The 21,063-nt window shown below is 41.7% G+C and overlaps 1 protein-coding gene across 1 annotated transcript; it reads left to right on the forward strand.

Annotated features, from left to right (window-relative positions):
* The first annotated feature begins 4,712 nt into the window (after positions 1-4,712).
* On the forward strand, positions 4,713-20,455 carry LOC145530949 (uncharacterized). The gene is made up of 7 exons (XM_081552282.1): positions 4,713-4,810; positions 4,963-6,039; positions 6,432-6,591; positions 8,722-8,849; positions 11,613-11,680; positions 15,877-16,098; positions 20,002-20,455. The coding sequence occupies exons 1-2, from the start codon at positions 4,713-4,715 to the stop codon at positions 5,948-5,950; spliced, it is 1,086 nt and encodes a 361-aa protein (XP_081408408.1). The 3' UTR covers positions 5,951-6,039; positions 6,432-6,591; positions 8,722-8,849; positions 11,613-11,680; positions 15,877-16,098; positions 20,002-20,455.
* Positions 20,456-21,063: the final 608 nt, after the last annotated feature.

A 21,063-nucleotide genomic window follows, 5' to 3' on the forward strand; every position in this document is an offset into this window, starting at 1 on the left:
ACAGCAACAAAGACAAATATTATAGAATCTCTTTTCCAAAGAATATACAAATATATGTATGTGCATATAGCCAATCTAGAATTCTATACCTAGCAAAATGTATCTTTCAAGAATGTAGGTGAAATAAAAACATTCTCAAACTAAAAGTTTTAGATTTTGTCAATACTAAATCCTCTCTAAAGAAAATACTAAAGGGTATTCTGCAGGCAGATGGAAAATTTTTCCAGACAGAAGGTCAATAAGATAAGAAAGAAGAAAAGAAGGGCACTGAATTGATTAATAATGGTACAGAACAATAGAAACAGGTCTTTGGGGGTATAAAACATTTATACATTTTAAAACATAGTATCAGTGAAATACTAAAAAAAAAAAAAGGAAGGAAATTGACTTACATGTTTTTAAAAGACTTATATTATCTGGAAAAAGGGTGAAAGTCTCAATATTACACTTTAATAAGTAGAGAAAAGATTAGAATTTCTTAGGCAAATACTAAGGAAGAGGAAAAGAATATATAACCCCAAGGTAATTTAAAAAAAAGGAGGAAATGGAATAATTATTTTTTTTAAATCAATCCACAACAAACCAAAAGAGAAAAAGGAACATGGAACAGGTGAGACGAATACATTACTCTTAATTTTTAAAAATTCGTATCAATTGTTATTACCTGCCAATTCATTTTTTAATAACAGGCATCAGCAAAATACACAGAAATATCTATTCCCCCACTCACATACCTAACCTTTATAAATTTTACTTTCTACATTTCCATTGTCACTCAGTTTTCAAAGCCTTATTTCACCTTTTCTTTTCTAACTACAGACATGCTGCTGCTGCTGCTGCTGCTGCTAAGTCACTTCAGTCGTGTCCGACTCTGTGTGACCCCAGAGACCGCCGCCCGCCAGGCTCCCCCGTCCCTGGGATTCTCCAGGCAAGAGTACTGGAGTGGGTTGCCATTTCCTTCTCCAAGGCATGAAAGTGAAAAGTGAAAGTGAAGTCGCTCAGTCGTGTCCAACTCCTAGCGACCCCATGGACTGCAGCCTACCAGGCTCCTCCATCCATGGGATTTTACAGACTTGCTAACAAGCATTAAAAGATTCAAAAGGAAAACAAACAAAATGAAACAAGGGAAAAAAAACCCAGAACTACTGGCTTACAAATGCTGCATTAATTCCACAATAAAATATTAATCTGCCATTATTGATCTGTGTAATATCACTAACAGCACACTCACCCTCTGTGATGGCCCACACTGTCTGTGGAGTGTGCTTCTCTCTGAATCTGAATAAATCCATTTCTTACCTATCCCTTTGCCTCTCACTGAATTCTGTATGTGATGAGACATCAAGAACCTGAGCTTCACTAGGTCCTTAAATCAGGTACTCTGGGTTTTGGCTGGGTTCAAGCCCCAAGCAGGGTTTTGGCTAGGTTCGAGTCCCAGCCACATGAGTTTGAGTCCCAAACTGGGTTTTGGCTGGGTTCGAGTTGAAGTACATGGGTTCAAGTCCCAATCTGAGGTAAACGGTTTCACTTTTCAGACATTCTCTTTGTCTTTGTTTTCTCTAGATTACTGTGATATATTTAGATTTGGGGGAAGAGAGTTGTTTTATGGATATTATTCAGTCTGTGGCTTCATTTTGAAATATTCTAAGATTCAGAATACTTCTACGTGAAGTCTTTTTCAAATACTGAATCTGTCTTACTCGTCTCCCTCTCCTCTGGCACTACAATTATGTGTATGTTGGGATTTTAACTATGTACTATCAGTCTCACACATTTTCCACCCTTTTAGGGGGCATGTGGAGGCTTCTAAGGTGGCGCTAGTGGTTAAAAAATCTGTCTGCCAATGCAGTAGATGCTGGTTCAATCCCTGCATCAGGAAGATCCTGGAGTAGGAAATGGCAACCCGCTGCAGTATTCTTGCCTGCAAAATTCCATACTCTGTACTGAGTTCACACTCATTGGAGAAGGAAATGGCAAGGCACTCCAGTATTCTTGCCTGGAAAATTCCATGGACAGAGAAGCCTGGCAGGCTACAGTCCATGGGGTTGCAAAGAGTCAGACACGACTGAGCACATAGGACAACCAAAATTAATATATTAAGAAACTTAAAACGATATGCTTTCACTTATTTCATGAAAAGCATTACTCTAATATTTTTTAATTCCCTTGTTAATTCAGTGAAGAAAAATTCCAGGATAAAATGAAAACTACACTAGTATCAGTGTCATCAAGACACAGGTGCAATGTATACCTCTCTCAGAGGATAATTAAGTAATCCTTTTACAGCCCCAAATACTTAACCAAACAAGATGTGAAACTCCAGAGCTTAGAGTGAATTGCTACTTGCATTTTGTGAGTAGACATTTTAAATAAGGCAGTCTAAGCTCTTCCAAGGAAAATGTTCTCAAAATTTAAAAACACCGATATCATACAGTCTAAGGAAATCAAAGAACCTTTTAACATTTAATTCCAGTTTTACAGATATAGAAATTATCAAGTAATCGGTGCGGACACCAAAGTGTGCAGAGTCATCTCCAGTCTAGCGAGGTCAGAGTCATCTGGACAGACTCTTTTTCTACAAAGGCTGAGCCACCTGGTTCAGACAATGACAGTTCGTGAGGCCAAGAGCCTACCTTCTCTCCACAACCAACACTGGTGGGATAGGTGCCACAGAGAGAACTCACTCACCCACAAGCATTCTCTTCTCGACATGCTCTCCGTCATACTCAAAAGTGTCCCACCCTTCCAACTGCCATCTCTTCCTCATCCTTCAGGTCTTACCAGTGACTTCCTCAGGACAGCTTGCCCTGCCCCTCCCAATCAAGTCAGGTTCCCTGGTGACAAGTTTTATAGTTCCATGTACTGTACTTCAAAGGACCGATCCCTCTAGTTGTTCAAAACAAGGTACATGACACAAGGCTGTGGGTACAAAAAGGCACCCAAGAAATATTTGCTGAATAAACAAATGTGAATTTATAATTCTCCCCAATTTTACAAAGAAACAACCTTTTAAAAACTAAGTTATCTTCATAAAATGCCATAACCTGGAAATGGCAGAGACCAGTTGAAACTTCAAGTGTTTGTGATTAATTCTCATGCTCTAATGTCCACGTACTATAAAGAAATGTTGAAGAAGTCAGCTTTCTTTCAAATGAATATTACTTTGGTATTGACTTTTACTGTAAAAATTCAGACACTTTCTAAAGGAAAAAAATGAGACACTAAATATAAATAAATCACATCTAGCAAGGCAATACACCTTTCAAAAATCACACTGAAGGGACAAGCTATACCTTTCTGGTAATAAATGATCAGAGTATTATTGGTAACAGTACTATTTCACTAAACAAAACAAAAATGGTTAAAGTGAAATTGCAAGCATAAACCATAAAGTGTAATCACTTGCCACTTTCTAACTGAAGCAGCAATTCTTAAAAGTTCTGGTATTGTTGTCTAAGTTTTTTGCAGGACTTCAAACTGCCTTAACATTCCTAGCATGTACAATCAAAGTAATTTTGCTTCTTTTCAATTTGCCACTAGCTTAAATTTACTGGCCTCTTTTTCACTCATCTTCAATAGCTACAAAATGTAACAGTAACTTAAGATAGAAGGGAACACCATGGGCAAAGACTGAACTGACCAAAAACCGAACTGACCAGGCAACCTCTGCTTGGTACTGGGGCCCAGCTTGCATCTGCCATACCAGGAAGCTGTCTCAGTTCCCAAGGATGACCAGCCAATTAACAGATGGTGCCAAAGCCAACACTTGTACTTACTGGCTTGTTTAACCAATGTCAGCTGTCCTCCCAAGGAGCTATTTCATATCAAAACAATGTTATAACTGGTAATGGGCTATTCTCACCAGAAACATAACCCTAACCCCAGAGAGCCAGGTCTGCTAGCTAAAAACATTAAGTAGGCACCAACAGCAAGACTTAGGGCCCAGGTACTTAATGTTTGGCAAATGATGCTTCTCTGATGCCCTAGTAACACCTGAGTAATTCTTTAAAGACATAATCAGCAAAGGAATTTCTATTAACTCAGAATACCTGTATTGGAGATTAAGGCTTTGGTTTTTTAATTTATACTTTTATTCGTGTAGGTTCTTTTCTCTTACATTTTTACATATTTCAATTGGCTATATAGAACATAACATAGGAACAACATCCATTTTAAATAATAAACTAGATAATGTTTACAAACTTTACTATTAAAAAAAAAAGCAAGCTCAGTATTGTTCTTCTTAACTTTAGGGTCTGACAGAGTGAGGAATAAAAGCAAATAAACCACCGTCCATTTAATGCTGCCTAATCTGATTCTTATTAAGATGACTTCACAAAAGAAAAAAGCACCCTGACTTTCCTGAACAGAACTTCCCATAGATTCAATATATGAGGGAGTTGGCCAGGGTGGTATCTAAAGTTTTGTCCGACCTCTCTACGCTACGAAATATTAAGTATCCCAAAGACTTACTTCTATTTATAAACGGATTAATACACGATTGAAATCACTTTCTTCCAGCAAAGTACTTAAAACCGAGTCCCCACGTTTTTTCTATGTCACATTATTTCCATGACTTGTTACTGCCCCAATTCAAAACTCCTTCCCAGTCCCATAAGCGGTTCATTTAACTCATGTTGAAATCTACCGACTAAAAAGCATCTGTGGATTAAAATGAAGGGCGGGGGGCAGGGGCATTTCAATGTATAGAAATGTTCACCCGTGGATCCACAGACCCCTCACAATTTCAGTTAAAATACCTACGAGTAACCGTTCGCCCGCATCACAACTACCGCACCAACAGCCGGCTGTGAGCTCCCAAGTATTTTGCAAACTTTGCAAAGGCGCACAGATTTCCAGGCTCTCCAAAGCCCTCATTCACCCCCATCCTCCCCTTGCCTAGTCGAAACGAAGTTCCGCGGCAGGAAGGCAATAATTTTAAAAGAACGAAGTTTGCCTCAGTCCTGCCCACTTGGACTCTGGAGGACGCAACTGGAACTTGCAAGGGAGACACGTCTCCCGGGGACCGAAACTTGCCGGGGGGCGGGGAACTGAGGGAGGCAGCGGGTCTCCCCTTCCCCGGGATCTGGCCGACCCCCGCCCCTTCCACGAGCCCCCTTCACCGGTCGGCAGGTCCCCCTCCCGCGCCGTCCCAGCCAAATCCTGCCCGCACGCCCCCCGGCGCCCCTCGCCCGGCGCCCGCCGACCTGCCAATCACACCCGCAGCACCCCGCCGTCCAGGATCCAGGGGGCGGGGGCCGGGCGGCCGCGCGCGTTTCCGGAGCCGGCCCCCTCGAGGGCGGGGGCCGGGAGCGCCGCTCGTCCACCTCCCCTAGAGCCGCGAATGGCGGCGTCCGGCTCCCCGGGGCCACCTCCGAGTCCGTGCCCGGGGGAAGCCCGCCGAGCTCAGTCGCCGCCAGCCCCTCGCAATGGGAAAGGGGAAAATGAACTTACCTCCGAACGGTCCCGTCGGCGGCGGCTGTGGGCGGGTGGTCCCGGGGGGCCGAGCAGGTCCCGGCGCAGCGGCGGCGGCTACCGCAGTGCCCTCCGCCCCATTGTTTCCCTTCCGAGAGGATCCCGGCAAAGCCGAGCCCGGGAACCAGGAAGTTCCCCGGCGCGACACCTCCTGCCGCCGCTATGGAAACGGCCCCCCGCCTCCCAGAGCGGCTCGCCCGGGACCCCGCCTCCGAGCCGCCGGCCCCGCCCGCCTCACGGGCCGCCGCCAACCGTCGCCGCTGCGGCCGCGGCCGCCGCCATCTTGGCGCGGCCCGGGCGGCCCCTTCCCGGCGGCACGTGCGCGCCGCTCCCGCGTGTTCCCGCCGGCCGCGGGGGCGCGCTGCCAGGGCCGCAGGGTGCTGGCGCCGCTCCCCGGGAAGCGCGGCCAGGAGCAGCCCCCGGGACCCCGAGGGAGGGAGAGAGAGAGAGGGCCCAGGCGGGACTGGAGAGCTAGGACCTGGAGCGGGGCTTCGAGTAATTGCACGAAAACGACAGGCTTCAGCTGGTGTCCACTGGCAGGTCGAGGAATGGCTGAGACCAGGGGTGAGGTCAGCAGAGCAGTGGCCGAGAGCCATGGGCTCTGCAGCCAGATTGCCTCGTGTTTCGCTTCTGGCTCTACTACCCACCAGCTGTCAGAGCTTGGACACTTTAATTTTCTGTGTGCCTCAGTTTCTTTATCTGTAAAGTGACATTTTAATACTTGCCTCATAGGGTTGTTACCTGGAAGCAGGTGCATAGTATTGATACTTAATAAGTGCAAAATAACCATGCGTTCAATAAAATGGGATTGTGTCTGACAAAAGTCACATTTCTGTCTTTTTCCAAGAACTTAATCTAAGTGCTCATCAGCACCACTTTAAATAGGCTACTGTGTAAAATCCCATTGCTGCTTGAAACTTATCAGATGCTCATCTTTTGTCCCGTCTCTCCTCTAGGTCAGCGTTCCTTTTTTAAGATCGTGGAAATTGTCAAGAGTTTTCGTCTCCAGAATCCTTCATCAAGAGATTCCATAAAAAGATGAATGATGTAAACTTTCCAATACTGTAATTAGCTGACAGCCGAATGATTTATGCCATAGGAGCTAGCAGAGTTAGGGTATGCTGATATCTAAAAGGCTTCCTGTCCTTCATTCCAGGAACTAGAGTTACTAAAGCTGGCAACTCTGCATGGCTGCCATTATCTCTCTTTTCCAGCTGCTGAAAACTGAGACCAAGAAACTGGGTGCTCTGGGAGAGGAGGGGTGGAGGAGGAGGCAGGGTGACTGAGCTCTTCCAAAGGATTCTTTTTCAAGAACCGTGCTGGCTTCTCCTTGTAGCTCACAAGTGTTGTGACCTTGTTTGTACACTCTTTAAGAAAATACAGTAAGTGTCTTCCTTGGTAGCTCAGTGGTAAAGAATCTTCCAGGAATGCAGGAAAATACAATTGTATACTTCCCTTTGGGTCTGCCTTCATACATTTAAGCCAGATTTGTGAAGACTAGTGTTTAATGATTCTGATCCAACAAGAGCAGGACTTCCCTGGTAGTCCAGTAGTTAGGACTCAGTGCTTCCACTGCAGGGAGCACAGGTTTGATCCCTGGTTGGGGAGCTAAGATCCCACATCCTTCAAGGCACAGCCAAAAACCATGAACAGTCTGATACATGAAATGAATTGGGGTAAAAACAGATTAGGAGTTGGCAAGACATGGGTAACTTTTTCAACACCTAAACACTTCTCCAAAAGTTATAGAATGCTTTCATTAGGATCCTGCAGATTGGGATATTTTGAATCGCTAAAAGGCAGGAGCCCCCACTGCACCAGTAGATTGCTTCCCACAGGTTTGTGTGTGCTCAGTCATGTCCAACTCTTTGCGACCCCCTGTACAGTAGCCTACCAGGCTCTTCTGTCCATGGGATTCTCCAGGCAAGAATACTGGAGTGGGTTGCCATTTCCATCTCCAGCTTCCCACATGGTAGGCCTCAATAAATGTTTATTGAATTAAATCACCATTTTTGAGCTCTCATTTCAGGCGGCCTTGGGGACCACAGACTCACAGGAGATGTTACTCAAGGGACTTCCTCAAGAACTTCATAAACAAGGACCTGGAGTCACCAGATAATGAGTTAATAGGATTTTGGATGAACAACCCCAGCCCCAGGCTCACTTGGCAAAATGAAATGGAAATTTCTGATATGTTTTTTTCCATATATTTATATGGGTAATTTTTTGAAAACTTTAGACCTAATTCTGAGCAGCATTGACTCAATTTTATACTGCAATTTTAGCATGATTAAAGTTCAGAAAAACCCACATTTTCTCCCAAGTCAAAGTGTCACCAATGAATTGTGTCATCTCAGTATAAAACCTGTATTCATTCTTGAAAAGTGAAAGTGAAAGTCGCTCAGTCGTGTCTGACTCTTTTCGACCCCATGGACTATACAGTCCATGGAATTCTCCAGGCCAGAATACTGGAGTGGGTAGCCTTTCCCTTCTCCAGGGGATCTTCCCAAGGGGTCTCCTGCATCGCAGGTGGATTCTTTACCAACTGAGCTATGATAGGAAGGTATGACTTTAGGGACTTACCATAATTTTTTTAAATTAATCATCTTGGAGCTATTGTTAAGCTGTAAACACAAATTTTTGTCTTTATATCCCCAGCATAGTGTTTGACACATAGTAGTCATGTAAATTCACTTATCTATGGCATATGATAAATACATAGAATTTGTGTCAGTCATCAGCAAGGAAATAGAATTATTTTTCCTCTAAATCAGGTACGGGCAAACTTGTTTTTGAAGGGGAAAAAGCAAACATGAGAACAGCCATACACAATATGTAAAAGAATGAGTGTGCCTGTATTCCACTAGAAATTTATTATGAAAATAGGTGGATCTGACCCACAGGGATGTATTTTACCAATCCCTGAAATAGTTATATTTGGATTATACTCACTCCAGTTTTACATTCATTCCAATGAAATGCCAGATATTAAAATACCCTTTAACTGAAAAAAGCATAAAAGCCTGATATTCATAAATCACCAAAAAGTAGAAAAAAACATGGAGTAACAGTTTTATGTTACCAGTTAAAATATTTCCCAATTAACAAAAAGTTTAGAGCTATGTCTCACATATTATGATGGGATAAGATAAATGGATATTTGCATTTCATTTTTGCAAAAGTTACACTAATGAAAAAAACTTAAAATGTTGCCAAAGGTAAAAGTATATGTTTAAATACTCACAGGATGTCATAATAACCAAGGCCAGAAGTACAATTTGTGGTGAGAACAGAAGAACATAGGATATAAAGGAAAAAATCTCCAAAGCAAATCATACACCCTTCACTATCGTCTTCAGAATATGGATGAAAGGGTAGGTTCCTAGAGTCTCCTGTACAATGAGAATTTGAAATGCAAACCCATGCTAATGGATTCATTTAATTTTTTTTAATAAGGGGAAGCAGATAGCTCCCTAGAAGGGGCAGTTTTTTGTTTTTAGTAAAGCTATGGAAACCTTATGGCAGAAAGCGAAGAAGAACTAAAGAGCCTCTTGATGAAAGTGAAAGAGGAGAGTGAAAAAGTTGGCTTAAAACTCAGCATTCAGAAAACTAACATCATGGCATCTGGTCCCATCACTTCCTGGCAAATAGATGGGGAAACAATGGAAACAGTGAGAGACTATTTTCTTGGGCTCCAAAATCACTGCAGATGGTGACTGCAGCCATGAAATTAAAAGACACTTGCTCCTTGGAAGAAAAGCTATGACCAACCTAGACAGCATATTAAAAAGCAGAGACATTACTTTACCAACAAAGGCCAGCCAGCCTAGTCAAAGCTATGGCTTTTCCAGTAGTCATGTATGGATGTGAGAGTTGGACTATAAAGAAAGCTGAGCGCCAAAGAATTGATGCTTTTGAACTGTGGTGTTGGAGAAGACTCTTGAGAGTCCCGTGGGCTTCAAGGAGATCCAACCAGTCAATCCTAATGGAAGTCAGTCCTGAATATTCATTGGAAGGACTGATGTTGAAGCTGAAACTCCAATACTTTGGCCACCTGATGCGAAGAGCTGACTCATTGGAAAAGACCCTGATGCTGGGAAAGATTGAGGGCAGGAGGAGAAGGGGACGACAGAGGATGAGATGGTTGGCATCACCAACTCGATGGACATGAGTTTGAGTAAGCTCTGAGAGTTGGTGACAGGGAAGCCTGGCGTGCTGCAGTCCGTGGGGTCACCGAGTCAGAAACAACTGAGCAACTGAACTGAAAGCTATGGAAAGCCTTGCAATGCACATTTTTGTGCTCACCAGCAGTAGTACTTTCTGAAATGTCATCAGAAGCCATCAGTGCTTTTCCAATGATTAGGAAAATCAGCTCAAATGACACTGCATATAATTGTCCTTCATTGTTGAAAACAACTTGGGCCAGTCAACACCTTTGTACCATGTATAAGTGACAAAGCAATTGATAATCACCAACCATATCCACACTGCTTATGTTGAAAACTTGCTCTTTGATTTAAAAGAGAAGTTACTGATTGCACAGCAAGGAAGGAGGGTCAGCGGCATGACTGTGAACCCCATAAAATTGTATGCAAGATGTTGTGTACACAGTTTGTTCCTTATAACATTCTGGGGTTGTCTTGTTTATTATTATACTTGGGTTTTTTCTGTCTCTGTATCATAAAAATGGACACGTTGTGAGACTAGAGAAGGATCTGTCCTCCCTACTCTATCCCTTGGTCCAGATCAGTGTCTAAAATACAGAATCAGTGCTCTATAAATAATTATAGAAGGAATGAAGGAAGAGAAGGAGGGAAGAGAGAAGGAAACAAGGGAAGAAAGAATGGAGGAGGGAAAAAAGGAAACAAATATACATTTTTTCTGTATAATACTGTACATCAACTCTACTTAAATTTTTAAAATACATTTTCTTTTCGTGGAAAAAAATGTCCTAAATTTTCCCATATGCTCAATAGGGTGTGTGACTCAAAAGAAAAAAAAAAGGTAGGAATGATTGGTTTACAACTACAAAGGCTGCCTCATTATCTCCTCTCGTCTTTTGTTCGTAAGCCAACCTGATCCTGATTATACACTAGAAGGGTTATCATGGTTTGCCAGAGACCTATAATAATGTCACAGCATTTGAAAAGCCTGTCCTTATATTTTTACAGCTTTAGAGAATTTCTCCTGTCTGCTCAACTCGGAGTTTCCGTACTTCAGCTCTACATTTGACTACCTCTTAGATGTCAGTCATGCCATTTATTTGTTTTTTGGCTGTGTTCAAAAGTTCTAAGATATTGAAAAAAAACTGAAGTACAATTTCAAGGCATTTTTGTCTCCATTGCTGGGCAATAAAACTTTTGTCTCTGTGTATATGATTTTTTAATTTACTTTTAAACTCTGTAAACATATATGTTGTCTGAGAGTTGTTTTCAAAGATGACCCTGCCCCTCAATGAGCCATGCCTCCAACATCTACATCCTTTCATATCATCCTCCTCTTGAATTTGGGCTGGGCCTGTGATTCACTTTTGATGAAAAGAATCAGGTAGAAGTGATGTTAAGTGATTTCTAAGGCTCGATCATAAGAAGTCTTTCTGCTTCCACCTGGGTCTCTGGAATATTTATTTTTAGTGGGCTCTCCCCCAGAACTCAGCCATCATGCTGTAGGAAGCCCAAGCAAGAGAGGCCACACACAGGTGCCTTAAATGATAACCCTGGCTGAGCCCCTGTATCAACTGCTAGCCAGATGGGTGCGCCATCTTGGACATTCTACACAGTCAAACTTTCACTGTGCCTTTAGCCCCAACTGTGCAGCCCCATGAGAAACCCCAAATGAGGCCATCTCAGTCAACCCATGGGACCCACAGAACCATGAGAGCAATAATAAATTATTTTAAGCCATTGAGTTTAGGACAGTCTGTTACCCTCTTACAAGTAACTGGAATATATTGATTAACATGGTGTTAAAACTATACTTATATTTTAGCTAAGACCTTAATAAACAAATAACTTAAGATTAACAGAAATGCCATATAAGAAGTTCAGGTTGTATTAGAAGGTGAACCTAACATATTTTGAGCATGCTTTTCCCTACTAAGTTGCTGATTTTTTGTCTGTTTCTTTCCTTTGACGCAGAGTGATATGCTGGGCGTTGTGAAGCACATGACAGACAACCTTTTGGTGTCTATAAAGTAAATATACTTGTAAGTACATTTGACATAAATAGATATGAAATAAGACTTTGCCTGAATGCTTTGGCTAAAAAGGGAGTGGTTACAAAAAGTTAGACCGAAGACACACTTAAAATAAGACAATAGATGAAAAAAAATTTTTTTTCAATCTGCTCAGCTTATCTTTTCTATTTGTTAATATTTAATTAAAAGTGCAGTCCAGTGGTTTGGGCTCTCCTCTCTCACTGCCATGGGCCAAGATTTGATCCCTAGTTGGGCAACTAAGATCTATATGCCATGCAGGGTGGCAAAAAACAAAAGTTAAAAACAAATTCAGGTCCATAATTCCTGATCTGTAATTTTGAAATCAACAAAGCTCTGAAAACCAAAAATATTTTTGTAAATAATTTGCCACCTAAACTCACTGGGTAGCAACTGCAATGTCCTATGACTATTTATTATGGGCTTTACCTTATTTAAATGAACGCTCATTTCATTGCAGAATTAGGATGTTTGATTACAGCGTCCTATCCCAGACCCCACTTGTGCTGTCCCCGCAAGTAACATGCAGTATGTGTACTGTGTCACTCTCCTAAAAATTGAAACTTCTGAATTCCAAAACACTTCTAGTTTCAGACCCGAAGTTGACTTTATAGGTGACCCAAAGTAAATTCTTTATTGCGAGGGGAAGGGCAGTCTACTACAGAGTCCTTGAGGACTCTGAATTCACACAGCCGAAGGTCAAACTCCAACTCTACCGCTGGCCACCTCTGAGACCTTGGTTAGTGTGCAGCCCTCTGCCTTAGCTTCCTCCTCTGCAGAATGAGGATAGTAATAAAAACTACCTCATTGGGTTCTTAAGAAGACAGAAGGAGGTTATGCCTGCAAAATGCTTAGCCCAAGTGACTAGTATTAATAATAACTTTTTGTTCACTCTTATTGTATTATTATTAAACATAAGTAGTTGGGTTTTTTTTTTTAATAAATTCAATGAAACAAATAATATGTCAGGATTCAGTGAGGGAAAAAGAGATGACTCAAGGTATTACCAATAGAAAGATATTTAACCCATGAAATCAGATGCGCACAAGGACTTTGGAAGGAGTGGATGGGTGAAGGTCGAGAGGGATACCCTGTAACTTTCAGGTTATTCCGCATCAGCTGTGGACCTGATGTCAGGAAGACACTGCATCCAGAGATCAGAAATTGCAGGAAATGACAGGAAACCATGGCGAATGTCACAGCCACCCTGCAGCTTAGAAGCTAGTGCCTGTCAGGAGCAGTGTTTGGCATCTAGCTTCACTGCACAAATTTATATCCTGTGAGTGGCTGCAGGAGGAAGAATGACACAATCCTTGTGCTGTTCAAATCCCAAGTGCATCTCACTGGCAGAATCTAAACCTTATCAGCTCTGAGATACAGGCAGTGTCTGACTCTTTTGCGACCCCATGGACTGTAGTCCACCAGGCTCCTCTGTCCATGGGATTCTCCAGGCCAGAATACTGGAGTGGGTTGCCGTGTCCTCGTCCAGGATATCTTTCTGACCCTGGGATTGAACCCACATCTCTTTTGTCTCCTGCATTGGCAGGCGGGTTCTTTACCACTAGCACCACCTGGGAAGCCTAATACAGGCAATACCCAACACAAATAGTAATTTGATGATAATTGACATTTGTAAAGCACTGTGAGATAGGCAGGAATTGTAGCACAAGGGGCTAAGTGATGTGTCTGGAGTTGCATGGGGAAAGAGAGACTCCGGTCCCTGTTCTCCAGATCTAGAGAGTGTGTCTTTACACCAGAGTGTCCTATTTAATCATCTGAGTTCTACTTTATCCCTTAAATCTTCATACCATTTATATTATTATTGATTCACATTTCTCAGATCAATCTAAAGAGGAAATTTTGCATCACTATCTAAAGTAGAATGCAAATTACTGAAGTAGAAAAGAGATGTCATGTGACATAAACAGCTGATAAAGTAAAAATGAACACACTGAAAACAATGATATTAAAACCACTTAGTTAGCATTGCCTAGAGGTTTCTGAGCCTGAAGGCTGTTCTCTTTGTTGAAGAGGGAGATTAGCATGTATGAGAGATGTTAAAAGTACTAAACATACTGGCAATAGGTGGAGATTGTCACTGATAAATTCACAAGGACTAAAAGGTGACTGAAATCTCTGAAAAGAAATTAAATTTGTCACTATGAAAGGCAATGCTATTTAAAGGCTTGTCCATCTTACCTACCATCAATAGAACTCAATCCGTACATATATGTATCTATGTATATTTGTTAGTATATTTATTAGTATAGCACATTTTTGCTATATAATAACTGTTAGTGTTAGCCGCTCACTCATGTCTGACTCTTTGTGACCCCATGGATTGTAGCCCACCAGGCTCCTCTGTCCATGGGATTCTCCAGGTTCCCCAGGCAAGAGTACTGGAGTGGGTTGTCATTCCTTTCTCCAGGGGATCTTCCCTACCCAGGGATTGATCCAGATACCTGGGTCTCCTGCATTACAGTCAGATTTTTTACTATCTGAGCCACACCAATTGAATGGACATGGACTTGGGCAAACTCCAAGAGTTGGTGGGGGACAGGGAGGCCTGGTGTGCTGCAGTCCAAGGGGTCTCAGAGTCAGACACGACTTAATGAATGAACAACAACAAGTATGTGTATATATATATATATATACATATACACAAATATGTATATATATATATATATATACATATATAAACTAACAGGAAGTATGTAAAAAGTACTAGAAGAAAGTGCTTAGGAGAGAAACTGGATTGAACTTAGGAGAAGGCAGGTGGTACAGATGCAAATAACAACAAAAAACCCAACTCTAACTAGGCTAAATAATAAAGCTGAATTATTGGCACATCTCATGTCACTGGGGGCTTCCCTGGTGGCTCAGTTGGTAAAGAATTCGCCTGCAATGCGGGAGACCTGGGTTCAATCCCTGGGTTGGGAAGATCCCCTGGAGAAGGGAATGGCAACCCACTGCAGTATTCCAATGAGAGTTCCATGGACAGAGGAGCCTGGTGGACTACACAGTTCTTGGGGTCGCAGAGTCAGACATGACTGAGTCACTTTCACTTCACTCGTATCACTGAAAATCTACTAGAAGATGGGCTTTGTAGGACTTAATGATATTGTCAGGGACCAGCTTCTTTCTCTGCTTCCTATCATGTCAGCTCCACCAAAGCAAGACAGCTGCCAACAATTTCCACAATTTCATGCCTTCTTATCACAGAGAAAACCAACAATTCCCAGCAAACCTAGTCTGTCTCAGACTCTGGTGTGAACTGAATCACATATCCATTTCCGAATCAATATTCACAGCCAGGATACAGGATTGTGTTAATTACTTTCAACTCCATTTAGCGCCAAAAATGGAGTTAGGCTTCTTCCCACATGGGGAAGGCATGGTTCTCACAAGCAAAATTAGGCTGATGACAAAGAAAAGAGGAATGGCTATGGGGGAGGTTGTCATAGCATTCACCACAGGAAATCTTACAGGCATTGTAACAGAGGAGATGGGATTTGACCTGGTCAGTGGGAGCCAAATAGCAGAAGAGTTTGAGTAGTAGTAGTGTTAGTCGCTCAGTGATGTCCAACTCTGAGACCCGGCTCCTCTGTCCATGGAATTCTCCAGGCAAGAAAACTGGAGTGGGTTACCAGTTCATTCTCCAGGGGATCTTCCTGACCCAGGGGTCGAACCCAAGTCTCCTGCATTGTAGGCAGACTCTTTACCATCTGAGCCACCAGGGAAGCCTATCTGAAAATTAGTAATCCTAGGAGGATAGTTTGAGAGCATAGCATTATGGAGGACTTCAAATGCTTGGCTAATGAGTTTAGACTTAATTCACTAAATAGCAGCAAAAATGGTGATGGGGTGTTTAAAAAAAAAACACTACTCTATGAAAAGAAAAAGAAGGGGGGAGGTTTCTTTAATTAAAACTGTATAGAAATGAAGAATTTATCAAAAATATAAAAATAAATTTTTTTAATTTAAAGGGGAATTCTCTGGTGATCCAGTGGTTAAGACTCCATGCTTCTACCACAGTGGGTGTGGGTTTGATCCCTGATCAAGGAATTAATTTCATGCCTTGAGGTGAAGTCAAAAAAGAATTTAGGAAAATTCATTTTAGTGCAAGGACTTGATATTTGATGTTAATCATTTATGGAAAATCATTCATTCACTTGTTCAATCAACAGATATTCATTGAGTCCCTAACATGTGCTGTGCACTGTGATGGCAAGAGCTGGTGATTCAGTAGCAAAAGAACTGTCATCACCTTTGAGTAGGGTATTAGTCAATGAAGAACTCCCCATGTCATCAGATTCTAATGTTTCATCTGCCTTTGGAAAGTGTTGGTTAAATTCTGGGCCAGAAGAGAATTACAGCCACTGAACCACTCACAGCCAGTGGAAAGCAAGGTAAGAAAGCATTCAAATTATAGTCAACAAACCTGATCAGGGGTAGTTCAGAGACCAAGAAGGTTCTGAAAACCTCCATGTTCCTTGCCAAGTTTATCCACTTCTATCACGAGTTTTCTGAGTCTGGTTAATACTTCACAACAAAGAGGTCATTCTTCAGCCCTAATTGGATAAAAGGACAGGAGGCACACCTAAAGAACTTCTTTACCTCAATTTTGCTTTGCCTCATTGCTGACCTAAATATTATCATGTTAAAATCAGAGTGGGCTTCCCCAGTGGCTCAGTAGTAAAGAATCTGCCTGCAGTGTAGGAGCCCCTGGAGACGTGGGTTCAGTCCCTGGATCAGGAAGATTCCCTGGAGGAAGGCATGGCAACCCACTTCAGTATTCTTGCCTGGAGAATCCCATGGACGGAGGAGCCTGGCAGGCTACATTTCATGGGTCGGAAGGAGATGGACATGACTGAAGCGGCTTGGCATGAACCCTAATGTGAACTATGGACTCTTGGGGGTGATGCTGTGTCAGTGCAGGTTCATCAATTGTAACAAATGTATTATCTGGTGAGGGATGCTGATATTGGGGGAGGCTATTGGGGTGGGGCAGGAGATATATGGCATATGAGAAATCTCTGTTCCCTCCATTCAATTTTGCTGTGAACTGAAAACTACTCTAAAACATAAAGTCTATTTTTTTAAACCAATGAAAAACAGGGGGTTATATTAATTCAACCAATATTTATTAATTTCCTAGATATGCCAAGTACTGTGAAACACATTATAACATCAAAAATGAACAGGACACATATGGTTCCTGCCCTCACAGAACTTATATGAATGTGTGCATCAGATTCAGTCAATTTTACTCTAAATAATGACAGTAATCATTGTTATTACACTGTCTAGATGTAGTAAGAGTCAATACAGATGTGCCAGTAGCAAACTGGGCAACCACCAATGTTCATGGCAAGCAAATTCATAAGAAATAGAAACACAGATGATTAATAACCACCTGTTCTGTTTCTCAAGTAATCAAACCTAAATTGAGGCCAATAGAATGTTAATTATTTATCTATCATATTGGCCAAGATTTTAAAACACCCAGAATATGTTGAGAATATCTTGCTGGCCAAAGAGTAAACTGGCAGGTTTTAACTAAAAAGCATTTTGCAGTATGTATTAGATTTTGTAATGTAAATACATTGATCCAGTAATTTACTTTCTAGCCATATTTTTAAAGGAACTAAGTTACACACAGAAAGGCCACACAAAAATCTATGTATAATGAGGCCATTTATCACAGCCTTGTTTATAATATGAAAAAATCAGAAGCCACCTGCATGCCGATAAAGAATTGATTAAAATAGAGCAACCCATCTAACAGAATGCAATTCCATTAAAAATTATGTCCAAAAAAAATTATGTCCATCTGTAGACTTACGGTTGCTGAGCTGAGGGGGTAGATGGGGAGGAATGGATTGGGAATTTGGGGTTAGCAGATGCAAGCTATTATATATAGAATGGATAAACAACAAGTTCCTACCATATAGCACAGGAAACTATATTCAATATCCAGTAAAAACCATAATGGAAAAGAATATGAAAAAGAATACACATATGTATAACTGAGTCACTGTGCTATATGCCAGAAATTAACACAACAATCTAAATCAACCATACTTCAATAAAACAATTTTTTAAAAATTGTATCCATCTGTATTTATTAACAATGGAAATATACCTTTACTTTTTAAAAAACTACATATATAGTAGAATCTTATTTTGAATAAAATATGTATGAGACACATAGACAAAAGTGTGAAGGAAAGGAAGCCCACTGAAAATGTTAAGAGTGGTCATTTCTGGATAATAATAACCGGAAATTTTTTTGTATTTATACATTTTCACATGTTCTGAATAACTTCTACAGTGAGCTTGTATTACTATAAACATTTCTTCTCCTCTAAAACTCTGCATTTTGTGAAATAAACATCCGAACATATTACACCTATTCCCATGGGAATTTTCATTGAAGGAAGTGACTAAAGCAGTTTGGGGATGCCTCTATGGGGAGGAGATGGGGGGTATGGAGAAGCTGGAGGAATGGGACAGCCACGGTTTAACCTGCAGCCCAGGCTCGCAGACTAGAATCAAGCCTAACAGCAAAACAGGTTGCAAGCAAGGACCAAAAGGGATGTTTTCCCAGGGGACATTGCGAGACAAAGAGGCATAAACAGTGTTAACTTCAGTGGCAGGTCACCCAGAGGAAGACAAAGAGTCATTCTCCTGCATTCAGAGCAGCCAGGAGCAGTGAGGATATGTGGGATCATCCTCACATTGCTAGAAATGGAGCAATGATATTGCTCCAACGACACTGCAGAAAGTGGAGTGTTCTGAAGATGCTATAGAAAGAGCAAGTTCAGGAGAGGGTGAAGCCAGAGCTGAAGGGAGGAGGGGTCCAGAGAGGATCTTCAAGGTGGGAAACCTGAGAGCATGTTTCGCTGCTGATAAAAGCATCCAGGCGCAGGAGAGAGGTTGAAGGTACAGGGGAAAGGGGGCTCTTCTAACTGCACTCACAGTCTAGCACAGTCTCATCCACACCATACTTTTAACTACCGCATTGTATGGGAATGGGGCTTCCCAGGTGGCTCAGACGGTAAAGAACCTGCCTGCAATGCAGGAGATGCAGGTTTGACCCCTGGGTCAGGAAGACCCCCTGGAGAAGGAAATGGCTACCCACTCCAGTATTCTTGCCTGGAGAATTCCACAGACAGAGGAGCCTGATGGGCTACAGTCCACGGGGTCGCATAGAGTCAGACACGGCTGAGTGTCTAACACTTTCACTTTATATGAGAATGATCCGATTGCCCTACTTGTAGCTGGAGCCCAGGCACGCTGTAACTCATTAAATAAATGAAACTTTCTGCTGACCTGCAGACCCACATAATTAACTCATCATATCCCTCCCGGCAGCTCCTCTACTACTAATTTCATCACACACACACCATTCTTCCTTTCGTATTCACATTCAATAACTAGTACCACCATCCACCTAACTGCCCAAGCCAGCCACCGGGGCATTCTCCCTCCCATTCCTTCTCTTCCGTCCCCATTTCCAACAAGCCAACAGGTTCCATCTTCAGATAATTCCTGAATCTATTTCCTCCTCATCTGTTCCCACCACTGTCACTCTTTGGATTCAATCTCTCATCACTTTGCATTTGGATTACTATAAATCTCTTCATCTCCCATCTATTCCTCCCTCTGTCCTACACAGCTATGGCTCACACGGTTAACAGCATGATTTGCCTGTTGTTTAAATCTGACCATGTCACTTAGCTGCTTGTTCAGAGCTTCAGAGCAAAGTGCATGCGAACACTCAGTAAATGATTGACAGGCTGACTGAGTAAAGGAGTGACTCAAGATTGTCAATCTTTTCCTCATCTGGGATAACTTTGGGCTAATAATCCTTTCTTAGGATAACCTAATCCCTGCTGGTCTCCAGGCAAAGGCTCAAAACAGATGTCCTTTGTACATTAATGCTCTTCCCAATTTATTTTATACATTATTTGTTCATTTTTCACTCTTCACCAAGAAGTACAAGAGGAACCATGAAGTATATTATGTGGTCATGACAATTATTTTGTGGATATAATGGAAGGCCCATAGTACATACGACTGGGGGAGGGAGGGCCTTTGAAGTGGAAAAATAAAAGGCAACCTTGGAATTACATATCACACATTTATATCTTTGCTACCGGGAGATACTAATATAAATATGAAATAATCCATTGCCAAATAAAAGGAAGGCCAGCAACAAAAATAAGCATCGAGGGGCAGAGAAAAGTACAATAGAAGAGAGCTCTGAACAGAGCAAACTGTGCAAATGCAATTTCATTTCCTTCTAGGATGAAGTGGAGACTATGCTGATAAGGAGCCATAACTATAATCTACAGCATCTTTCTTCAATAAAGATTCTGATGTGACATTATCCTCAAGAAGCTAAGAAGATGCAGTTCAGTGGAAGAATGGCTAATGACGAACATATGTGTGGTACCAGCATCAAGACATATCTCAAAGAATACCAAATACACTCCTTTTGACCAAAAAAAAGTTAAGATCCACCTTTTCTGATGTTGCGAAATCTAGGAAGCAAATCAATATGGAACCATCTTTTCATTTTCATGACATCAATGGACCATAATATAAAGAAATTTGCTCTGGTAGGCAGACTCAAGATGGCAGTTGTTACAGATAATGGCCAGTGATAACCCTTCTACACTGTGTACTTATTTGGGTATAAACTGAGAGTGTCTTTGAGTAAACAGGGCATATACAAATAAAACTATTAATAAGACGTAACTATGTTGAGGTTAAAAAGAATGTCATCACTTACTTCAGCAGTAGTGAAACTTGTGTATTTAATCTTGGAGTCGAGGTTAAAAAGAATGTCATCACTTACTTCAGCAGTAGTGAAACTTGTGTATTTAATCTTGGAGTCGTTGCGATCCTTCCTCAAAAAATTAATAATAGTCAAAATAATCTGAAAAGGCATGTTAAGCAGAACACATGGAATAAAATTTTTTAAATATACATTTTTTAAAAAAACACAAATATAAGGAATTTCTGTCTCCCTTATCTCTGAGAGATGACACTCCTCAGGAGGACAAGATGCTGACAATGGAGAACTTGCCTCTGCACCTGAATTTCATTTCCCCTTGGGGTTTGCTCAGTGGGTGACAGTTGTTAGTGATGTTCAACAAATATTGCTGGCTCTCTACTTCTCAGACATTCGGTAGAATTGCTTCCTAGCCCCTTTGGGTTGGGTGGGGTCCTTCTGGCTAGTGAGTTGTGAACAGAATGTGGCATGTGTAACTTCTGTGTGAAACACGTGATTGCTGGCACTGGACCCTCCAAAGCTCTCTGTCACAATGATGACGAGTGATGACAGCAAGCAAAGCAAGGCTCCA

This window comes from Giraffa tippelskirchi, chromosome 13, assembly GCF_054371585.1.
Source record: "Giraffa tippelskirchi isolate mGirTip1 chromosome 13, T2T-mGirTip1v1.2.pri, whole genome shotgun sequence".
In the NCBI taxonomy this organism is placed as follows: Eukaryota; Metazoa; Chordata; class Mammalia; order Artiodactyla; family Giraffidae; genus Giraffa; species Giraffa tippelskirchi.